General features: G+C 26.2%; 4 protein-coding genes across 4 annotated transcripts; 3 read left to right on the top strand and 1 right to left on the bottom strand.

Annotated features, from left to right (window-relative positions):
* Positions 1 to 3,566: 3,566 nt before the first annotated feature.
* On the top strand, positions 3,567 to 5,047 carry OCT59_013994 (uncharacterized protein; the record flags this gene model as incomplete). Its single annotated transcript, XM_066141898.1, has 2 exons — positions 3,567 to 3,784; positions 3,871 to 5,047. The coding sequence occupies 2 exons, from the start codon at positions 3,567 to 3,569 to the stop codon at positions 5,045 to 5,047; spliced, it is 1,395 nt and encodes a 464-aa protein (XP_066001986.1).
* Positions 5,048 to 5,866: 819 nt separating this feature from the next.
* On the top strand, positions 5,867 to 6,676 carry OCT59_013995 (uncharacterized protein; the record flags this gene model as incomplete). Its single annotated transcript, XM_025330156.2, has 2 exons — positions 5,867 to 6,237; positions 6,418 to 6,676. 2 exons carry the CDS (start codon positions 5,867 to 5,869, stop codon positions 6,674 to 6,676), a joined length of 630 nt encoding a protein of 209 aa, XP_025183693.1.
* Positions 6,677 to 8,564: 1,888 nt separating this feature from the next.
* OCT59_013996 (uncharacterized protein) lies at positions 8,565 to 9,156 on the top strand (the record flags this gene model as incomplete). The annotated part of the gene is made up of 2 exons (XM_066141899.1): positions 8,565 to 8,701; positions 9,003 to 9,156. 2 exons carry the CDS (start codon positions 8,565 to 8,567, stop codon positions 9,154 to 9,156), a joined length of 291 nt encoding a protein of 96 aa, XP_066001987.1.
* A 2,151-nt stretch (positions 9,157 to 11,307) lies between these two features.
* OCT59_013997 (uncharacterized protein) lies at positions 11,308 to 11,508 on the bottom strand (the record flags this gene model as incomplete). Its single annotated transcript, XM_025324919.2, has 1 exon — positions 11,308 to 11,508. The coding sequence occupies one exon, from the start codon at positions 11,506 to 11,508 to the stop codon at positions 11,308 to 11,310; it is 201 nt and encodes a 66-aa protein (XP_025183692.2).

Genomic DNA, 11,508 nt, shown 5'->3' on the forward strand with positions numbered 1-11,508 from the left:
GATTAAAATTTGAAATTTTATTTGCTTAAATTTATAATTCTGATCGGAAGTATATAATTGGCTCAATTATATATATAATGTTGTCATGTGACATATGATTATTTATTTTCAAAGTACCTAAATTTTTCCTTTAATCAATCCATAACGAGGATACCACACGACGCAAGAAGAATTACTATACTAAAACTCATGTTCTCATAGATCTAAAACTTCGTCGCGTTCACGCTCACGTAATCGCTCTACGCAATATCTTCAAACTCGCATTATTCCGGCTACTTCTAATGTAACGCCTCCATGGGTTATACTTAGGGATGATCTCTCATGTGGCCCTTTATCAAAACAAATATTCTTTTTTTAACTATGAATAGAGATTTTTATCTTTTTCTTTTTCTTTTCGAAAATTATAAAACGCGCCAACGCGCCATGGTGCTCAGCGCCATAGTTATATGATTTATGTATTTTTATTTGTTACTTTAACTATATTATTAGTAAATTAGCTAAGCTGATTCTATTAATATAATAATTATATTCCATTTCGTAGTATTTAACTCTGCAGCATATACTTTACATATATTCATATGTTTTTCAAAATTTTTTTATTTTACAATATTTGCAACATAAAAAAAAAAAATAGTACTAATTGAATCTTTTTTCTGACCATTTTCGAGAGTGCTGAGCAGTTTTATTAGTATAACTTGTTTAGTTTAGACTAAAGTTTTTGAGAAAACACACAGTATGGCGTTGAGCGCCAGTGGTGTGATTTAGTAAATCGTTTCTTTTAATTTAATTCTATATATTTCTTTTTACGATTCTAATCCTTTGCTTTGACAAGACCGGTCAAACCTAATATCTATTTGGACGATTCCTTGGATTTTTCCTTGGTGTTAGGTAGTAACGAGTATTTAAGTATCATTAGATAGATTTTCGGCTATAATATTGCATACATCTCTGTTCTTGTCGTTATAATAAAAACAAAAGTAAAATTAATTTTTCCTTTATACTGGCGACAGTGATTAGCATATGATGACGATTATAAAAGTGTATGTTGGCTTTATAATTTCGGGGCATTACAATTTGATAATAAACAGGATGTGATTATATATGGGGCGATTGTAGATATATCTGACTATAACTCTTGAAAATGTCTGCTATTCTAATAGTTTATACTTATTTTCATGTCAGCAGAATTCATAATTTATAACTCAATCCAGATAGCTTTCTCTGGATAGATAATTGCTACTTTAAATAACTTATGTATTACCAGAGATAGATTTGGATATAGACGCAGATTATACAATGATAAATTAATATGTAGCTTGAAATATAAAGATCATTACTGGAAATCTTAGAAAACCAGGAAAGAAACAAGCAACATTTAGTTGCTAAAGATTCTGAAAATGCCGAATGTAATGGAATAATAAAGAATATACATGCTAATACAGTTACAAAAGTTACACCATCAGAAGTTCCACCAAACAGTAACACTTCGAATACAAGTTTTATCAGAGAAGATCCGCCAGTTATCTATGCATAAGTCAATAATTATGTCATATGAAAGAAAAGCAAATCTAGGAAAGCAACAATACAAAAGCAAAGGGAAGAATGACAAAGATAAATCATTTCGAAAAAGTTTCTAAATTACCTTTATAGTATTATAATTCTTAAAATTAATCGCTCAAAAATTTCTACACCTTATATTATGTATACATCTTTTCAATAACGATGAATTACTTAGCAACCTTACTCTCATTGTTTTTTTTATTAGTAAATAAAATTTCTTGTATATCAAATTTTTTTTTTATACTCAGAATACTGTACGTGTCTTACGCCCTGAAGAAAAGTTCTGATTTGATTTGATCATATTTATTTCTAAAAGCGCTAACATGCTTCTCTCAACTATATAGTTATAAATTTTAATGCTCTTAATGAGTGAATATTCAAATATATTAAACTATTAACAATTTCCTCCTGCATCTTCAACCCCAATTAATTTTTACTCGAAAAAAAGAAATTTAAGAAATTATATTACTCAAGAAACAAAAAAGAAAAGTACAATGTAATAATACATCTTTATTTACACATGATTGAATCAAGATAAATGAATGGTGTAAAGAATCTAATACAAATATAACATACAGTATATATACAATTATTTTATATTACAAGAATCAAAATATGTAATATTTATTTACTTCCTTAACTAACTCTTTACTATATGTTATATTAATACCAAAAATATTGTAAATAAATAATTCCATTTCCGCACTCATATTGAAATCTGAAGTTAAAAAAGGTTTGATAATAATAGCCCAAAAGAAACTCATTATATCATAATAATAACTAGTATGTCCCATTTTATACATTACTTTAAATGTCAATATAATAATATTAATCAGTACATAAAAAATAATATAAAATAAGAAAATAATAGGAAACATTCCAGTTGATACTATAAATGAAAGTGGAAGGATAAAAATCAACACTATTATAGAAATCCATCTCTTATGATTTTTTAATATGTTTTCAATTGATTTTTTGGATATTTCAATAGATATATCAAAGAGGGTTACAAAATATTTTACAATGATAAAAATTGAAACTACCATCGTTAAATAGAATAATACAACAAGGATATAAGCGATAAAAATTGTGATCAAATCGAATAAGAAAACAAGTAAAAGAACTATTAATGACATTATAATTACACCAATATTAACTTTTTTCTTTGGAAATTTGGAGGAATGAAAATTCCAACACTCCTTTGAAAATTCTATAGAATCATTGATAGGTTTAAATATTAAAGAATCTATTAATAAATTTTTATCATCAGAATGCTCGCAAAATTGTTGATAAATTAATCGTGCAATTGCCGCCGTAGATGATATTAAATAAAATGGATATTCCGGTCTTCGTGCAATTGTTACTATTGGATTTATTATAGTGATAAATATTATATACGCAATAAACGTTATTACACAACATGGAATGTATAAAATGATTATAATAGGCGATAATATAAATAAATAAATTCTTATTCTAAATTTTTCTTCTTTCGTTGTAAAAATGAATGAATAAAGTTGAAATATTGAAGGAAGATACCAAATTAATGAAATGAAAAGATTTGGTATCAGAACAAGCAAACATACGGGTAAGATATAAATAATAAAATCTAGAATAATTATTATTATGATAGAAATAGAGTTTCTTAAGGACATTGTTTAAGGAACGATAAAAAAGTTAAAAAGTTTTACTGAAACCGCATTATTACGATTTTTGTATTAGTTTTTGTGATACGAAAATAAATTGCGTGCATGGAATTGCGACCAATCTTTGCAACGTCGATCGGAAGGACGGCTTTCACGTGTTTTATCCATAGTCTGACAATCCCGATATATAAGACTAGACTAATTGACTATCTTTTGAGTGACGTCGTTGACATAATAAACCTGACGTATGTAGTTAATATATATTTGGAATAAAACACAAATTTAAGTAAAATTTTTAAAGTATTTAAATTAACGCCGCATTATTTTTTTTAAAAAAACTTTCACCCAAAGGTTGTGAATATGACAACAAAAATTTTACAGGACTATACTCGATTATTAGAAAATGAAGAATATTGTGATGTTACGATAAATGTCGGTAAAGATCGTAATACAAAAATCTTTAAGGCACACAAGAATATTTTGTGTTACCGTTCTCCGCATTTAAAACGAGTTTTGGCTTCAAAGACTTCTATTGATTTTCCAAAAATCTCGCCAGAAATATTCAAAGTTGTATTAAAGTAAGTCATTCAGTCATATAAAATATTTATATTTAAATTCTCATAATCATTTTTTTTTTCTAAAAAGACAAATTATTATAATAAAGATATATTTATAGCGGAATTATCTCATTGGATGAAGAAGAATGTTCAAACATTTTAAAAATTTTGGTTATTGCGGATGAACTATTACTCCAAGGTCTAGTTGATCAAATACAAAAATATTTGGTCGATAATAAATCATCATGGATGGAACAACATTTTGAATTGGTTCATCAAACAAGTTTTCAATCAAATTATTTATTAAAACTTCAAAAATTTTGTACAAATTTTATGGCCCAATTTCCTGGAAAAATATTTAAATCATTTGATTTCACCAAGTTTCCGGAAAAATCTTTAACTTTACTTATTAAAAGAGATGATTTACAAATGAAAGAAATTGAAATTTGGGAAAATATATTAAAATGGGGTCTTGCGCAAAATTCAAATCTCATCTCAGATCCTGACACTTGGTTAGATGATGCAATGAAAAATACTTTACAAAATTGTTTACCTTTAATTAGATTTTATAGCTTATCATCTAAAGAATTCTTTCACAAAGTGGAACCATATAAAAAATTATTAAATCAACAACTTTATAAAGAATTGTTAAGTTCTCATATGGATCCAGATATTAAACCGAATGAAAATATTTCACTTCCTAGAAGTTTAAAAATTAATGGAATTATTGATTCAAAAATTGTTGATTTAAATATTGTTTCTTTAATTTCAAGATGGATTGATAAAGTGGATGTTAATATTAAATTTGCTCAATTTAGAGAATTATATTTACCATATAAATTTCAATTATTATTAAGAGGAAGTCGAGATGGATTTACTCCAAAAAGATTTCATGAATTATGTGATGATAAACCTTGTACTGTTACTTTTATTAAAATAAAAGGAACGGGAGAAATTATTGGTGGATATAATCCAACTGTATGGTTATCTTCTGGTGGTTGGGGCAAAATTAAGGATAGCTTTATATTTTCTTTTAGGAGCAAGAAGGAATTTTTCAAAGATCCAATTTTAAGTAAAGTGAAAGATTATAATTACGCATTAAATCGACTTCTTGAAAGACACGGTCCTTTTTTTGGCGGTGATATTTTGATATATTCGGAAGATAGCAGAACAAATTATAGTACGAGTTATTGTCAACAAACTTTTTATGAAAAGAAGATAAGAAATACCAAAGATAAATTTTCGATGGATGATTATGAAGTATTTCAACTCATAAGTAGGTAACTTACAATTTATAAAAAGGCCAGATCACTTGTATAATTACAATGAAAAATATATAAATAAAATCTTTTTAAAATCAATCAAAATGCAAATATCTTGTAGTAAACTTTATTGAGATCAGCTCTTTCATAAAAAATTAGTTGGTAATTCTACAAACATATATCCGTCTACGAAATAGTGCGAAGATAGTTTCTAATTGAGCGTGAATACGTGAATTCAAATCCAGTGTGCTTTTATTTTGTCGTCGTCACGTCATTGTCTACGTCATCCTGGAAATATTTTGATAAATTTGCAAGAAATTTATAAATCTTACGTATACAAGGTTACACCTTTATATATATTATCTAAATTCTATCTAGGATTTTGGTACGAAACTTGCCTGAAGATACGATCTAATTTCATTACTCTGAGGAAAAAAATATGATGAAAATTAAATAAAAGTAATAATACTACAACCAATCGTTTCCCGGCAGGACATTTTCCCGAAAGCCTAACACCGGCAGCTTGATCGCGTATTCCTACATAACTCCGGGAATACTTGTCGTCCGTCGGGAACTCGTGCCGTAACCTAACCAATTTCAAACATTATAATCTTGAAGATTTTCTTCGTAGTAATGATTCTTATGTAATCAAATTACGTAATGTGTAGATCATATTCAAAAGTATATAATGCCGGAATTGCACATTATGGAAACTTTATTCCGCATTTTATTTAAATTAAATTTTATTGAGTGAAACAAACATTGCATAATATAATATACATATTCATTTTCTTTTATAAAGAAAAAAAAAAATTATTTCTCTTTTAGTTAATATAATTAAATGACACCCGAACAAAATATTTCAAAAGTAAACTCGCCTATCGCAAGTCTTCCACCTGAACTTTTTGCCAAATTTTGCGCTTACTTACCACCGGCTGATTTATTTACCCTTTCTCAAGTTTGTCGTAAATTTCATGGATATTTATGTGCCCCAAATTCTTTTTCTACTCAACAAATATGGAAAGAATCACGTTTGAAATTTATGCCAAAAGAAGAAATGCCTCCGCCGAAAGGGATGAGTGAAAAAAATTATGTTGAATTATTAATGATGGACCGAGGTTGTCAAACTTGTAAACAAATCAAAATATGTAAAATTTATTGGGAATTTGAAGTTAGAATTTGTGAAGAATGCTTTTTGGTTAAAACTGTAAAGTAAGTTTTAATGAATTTTAATTTATTTTTAATTATTTTATTTTTATTTTATTTTTCTTTTCTTTTTTTTTTAAAAAAAAAAAGAAAGAAAGAAAAAAGTAATGGCATATTTATATTTATGATTTTATCGACGGACAAAAAAATTTTTTTTTTTAAAAAAAAATAATAATAATAATTTAGCGAGTATAAATTATTATGGTCAAATTATCCACAAGAATTCCTTAATACCATGCCACATACCTATTACTTTTATGGAAAATATTATTGGATAGAACAAATACATATTGCATATTCTCAATATTATAGTTTATCAAAGGAAGATTTAAAAACTTGGTTGGATAGTAAAAAACTCATTTTTGATTCTACAATGGAATATGCTACAAAACGTGGTATGAAACATGACACAAAGCGCCCCAGTCGTTTTTCAAGGCATAATTGAATGTAGAAAGTATTAGTTAAGGAGACGTGGGTAATATTTAAGGTGTAATTTAATAATATTTAATAAGTACTCAAACATTGCCTAATTTTTTTTTTTGGAGAGGTGTTATGATAAATTGATAATGGGGTATTTTATATAACCTATTACTGTACATATATGTGAACTTTTTTTAAATAATAAAAATGATAACATAATTTAAAGCAAAGCATTTATACTTAATTACATGTAACGTTGTCATATTATGATGTAACTAATGGGTCATTAATTGACATTTGACGAGCATAAATAAAAAATAAAGAACAATAATTTTGTTTATATTCATAAAATATCCAACATATCTTCTCTATACTTTATTTCAACCCCACAACATATATAAATTATATCTTCGATTTCTAAGAATGGTTCTATAACAATTACCCAAATCAAGTCTATGACATCATAAAATCCATTCCTTCTATAAAGTTCAATCGATTTGGTAATTATACTAAATAATATGCTAGCTATAATCAAAAGAACAAGAGATATGCTAAAAAGACATAAAAAAATATATGCTAATATCGCAATGATAAAAAGAAACAATAACATAAAATAATAAAGTTTACGACGAGTGAACTTATGTAATAATTTTGATAATAAACCATTTATAAAACTATATAATTTTATTCTAAACATTAGGGAATAAGTAACTATTAATAATATAATATATGGTAGAATTAATATGATAATAGAAATGATTGCTATAAAGTCTAAAATACATATTGATTTAATAATCATAAATTTGCAAATATATGAATCGTCAAGTTTGATTCTTTTTGAAATTTTGACGGAATTAAAATACCAATTCTGTTTGATAAAAAGCATAACTTCTCTGATTCTTTCCAATACCAAAGAATCTGTTAAATTGTCTTCATTAGAAAAATCATTCTTATATTTATAAATTAAGCGTATTATTGCGACTGTTAAAGAAAGTGAATAAAGTGGATACTCAGATCTCTGTATGATTGTTATAAATGGGTTAATAAGTGAAAAAAAGATGCAATATCCAATAGAAAATATTATAGAGAATGGAATATATAAAATTATAATTATAGGTGAAAGCAAAAATAAATAAATTCTTATTCTTAAATCATATTCTTTTTCTATGAAAATAAATGAATATAGTTGATATATTGAAGGAAAATACCAGATTAATGTTACTATAAAGTTTATTATTAGGCTTAATATATATATAGGTATTAAATAGATAAAATCAAGAGGGATTAGAATTACAAGAGGAAAAAATTTCGCGTAAATCATTTTTTTTAAGAGAAAATAATTGCTGTGATTTGATTCATTTTATTTAATACTTAATATGTCGTACAAACATCATGTGTTTTTATCCCTCGATGATCTCTCGAATAAGTTGTATATACTGTGCGTCATTAAACAACGTTTCTGCAATTATTCAATCTTGTCAATAAAATCAAGTATTTGGTTTATAAACAATGATGCCATTATATTCGTTTAAATATCAAAAAAAGTTCATTCAAAATTAAAAACAGCAATTAAAAAAAAATACGTTTATAGTAATATGTAATATACGTAATCATGCATTGTGTAATGCAGATCACAACCTTATAAGCCCTATAAAATGAAATTAAGATTTTAATTCAATAATAAATAATATCCCTTTTGATTTCCTTAATAAAAATGCCACCAATTACAGATCTTCCACCTGAACTATTCATTGAAATATGCATTACCACCATCTGATTTATTCATTCTTTCTCAAGTATGTCGAAAATTTTATGGATATTTATGTGTTCCAACTTCTTCTACTACTCAACAAATATGGAAAGAATCATATTCACGATATATACCAAAAGAAAATATTCCTCAACCAAAAGGAATGAAAACAACAAAATATGTTGAATTATTAATGATGGAACGAGGTTGTCAAATTTGTAAGCAAGTTATGAGATGTAAAATTTATTGGGAATTTGAAGTTAGATGCTGTAAAGAATGCTTTTTAAAGAAAACCGTGACGTATGATTCTATTTAACTTTTAATTAAACAATATAAATGCCAATACAGTCAACTCTTTATAAATGCACTCCTCATATGATCATGTGCATAATTTTCAAAATGGTGCATTTAAAGAGGGTGTGCGCTTTTAGAGGGTAAAATAATTATAAACCAGATAAGCTTTGGACCGGACTAAAGGATGCATTTGTGGAGGGTATAAATAGTAGATACATTTATTATGGTTGATGCATTTATGGAGAGCTGACTGTAATGATATTTTGCAATAATTAACATAATATATATATTTTCTTTAAAAATTTAGTGAACTCGATAATTATCCAAAAGAATTGCTTAATATCATGCCATACGTGTGTTACAACCATGAGAAATATTATTGGATTGAACAAATAGATTTTGAGTACTTTAAATCTTATGGTCTATCAGAAAAAAACTTACCTATCCTGATTAGATGGTAAAAAACTCATTTATGAAATATATTTCTAATAAAATTAAAAATTTTATTTGAATTATTGTTTCAAGTGAGAATGAAATGGTAAGATTAACAAGTTATTTAAGATATAGTACTAATTAAACATGATTATGAACATCGTTAAGGTAAATTAAGATATTAAATCAAATTCGTTTTTAAAAAAAGAGAGAGGGAAAAGCAAAATTACAATATATATGATTATACTATCACGTCTTATGCTATATCTAAATTTCTTTATCAAAAAGATTTCTATTGGATAAATTGATAATTAAATAGTATATTGAACAATTAATTAGATCTGATCTATCACTACTATAATTATTTATAGCAAAAGATTCTTATTGATCATATATATTAACTATTATAATTTGAAGAATAACCATTGCCCTATAAAAAAAGTTGTCCAAACACTGTTCGGGAAAATTGACCCGTTCCGAACATTTACTTGACATATATTGGACAATTATCATGATATTGTACGTTTTTTATGTGGTCGAAAGTTCTCAATCTCTGCATCTTGTATTAAATTGTAACAAATATTGTATAATAACGTGCGAGTGTTCGGGAAATCGACCCCATTCCGAATATTTATCAGACAAACTTTTTTTATAGGGAATTGAAAAGCTTTAAAAATAAAATATCAACTGAAATTTTTTCAAATAATTGTTCAATTCCATCACTATTATTTTGAGAATAACATATTAATTAATTGATCCCTGAATATCGTATTTATTTTTTACAACTACCCTATAAAAATTTTATCCGTTATTTCTGTAAAAACTCCGTAAAAATGAGCCTTTCTCGGATCCATTCACGGAAAATGTAAATGATTCGATAAATTCCGTGATATAAGGTTATTAATTCCGGAAATATGAGCCTTTTACGGAAAAAAGACGGAATATAAAACGGATCGACTTTTTTACAGGGCTAAATGATTTTGAAAATGGATAATAAAAGGCCTATCAAATTTTAACTCGCCATAAATTTGTACTCTCCACAAATGTATCCTTTAGTCAGTCCCAAGCTTATATTTTTACTCTCCATAAATGCACATCCTCTTTAAATACATTATTTGGGAATTTATATATTTATGGTTCTAAGAGAGGTGATTTATAGAGAGTAACTACTATATTAGATTATGGAAGGAATGACGCCAAGATAAAGTAAGATAAAGAAAAAATCAAAAAAGTAATTTTAGTGATAATGAATATACTGTACAGGAGTCACGGGTAGAATACTAATTAATTATTTTAAATTGGGATCTCCAAAAATTGGGATCTCCAAAAAATCCGATATTCAATCTTAACGGTCACAGAATCTCGACGTTTAAAATCCTGCTGGTAAAATCCCGAAATTTATAAGTCTAAGATTCAAATAAATTTGTAATACGATAATCCCTTTAAAACCGCAATAATAAAGAAAAGTTGTACTATACTATTCCACGATCTTCCTGATTAAATAATCTGCTTTGGACGTCGCTCATCACATAGTAGCTTTAATTAAAATATTCATACATATCTACGCAAAGAATTATGAACACATTTCATATGCTTCCTATAGAAACAGTCAGAAAGTTAATTTATGGGATAATTTAATGATTCTTAGCTTTACAGAACTTATAAGATAAAACTTAACAATTTGTTTTATCATGGTTTTAATATCATTATAATCAAATTTTGTATTAAGAAAATATAATTATTATTTCTTTTTTTTTTTAGCTAATTCCGATTTAACTAGATAGATAATTTTATTTTTACAAAAATTTTAAAAAATGTATTCTTTTAAATTGTAACTGAAATTATTTATTTATTCATTAGTTTATGAAAGAAATTTTTATAAATAAATAATTCATGATATTATAGGGCAATTTATCTAAATTTTGACATAACGATAGACTATATAAGTTTTAACAATGAATTATTTCTAGGAAAATCTATTGTATTTGTTTCCTTTAAAATTTGGCCAGTTGGATAATTATAATATGCATTATTATAAATTTAATATGCTTTCAAATTTTCATATTTTTTTTATTATTTATTTTAGGATGATTCAATTAATGGGCATTTTTTATTTTAATAACAATTTGTCTCAGCCAAAGTATTGTGTATATAAATTAAAAATAATAAATATGACTTATTCAGAATTCAAATCTAGATTTGTAGGTTGGTGGTGGTGAAGTTGATGAAATTATAACTTCTAAAATTCTAACAATTTCATCAATTTTAGGACGCTTTTCAGGGTTTTCATCCCAGCACTCTGTATAAAAATCATAATATTCATCAGGTGTTGGATTTACTCTTTGTTCTCGAACTCCATTAGCAAGTTTTGTCATAACCAT

This window comes from Rhizophagus irregularis, chromosome 21 (assembly GCF_026210795.1).
Source record: "Rhizophagus irregularis chromosome 21, complete sequence".
Classification (NCBI taxonomy): Eukaryota; Fungi; Glomeromycota; class Glomeromycetes; order Glomerales; family Glomeraceae; genus Rhizophagus; species Rhizophagus irregularis.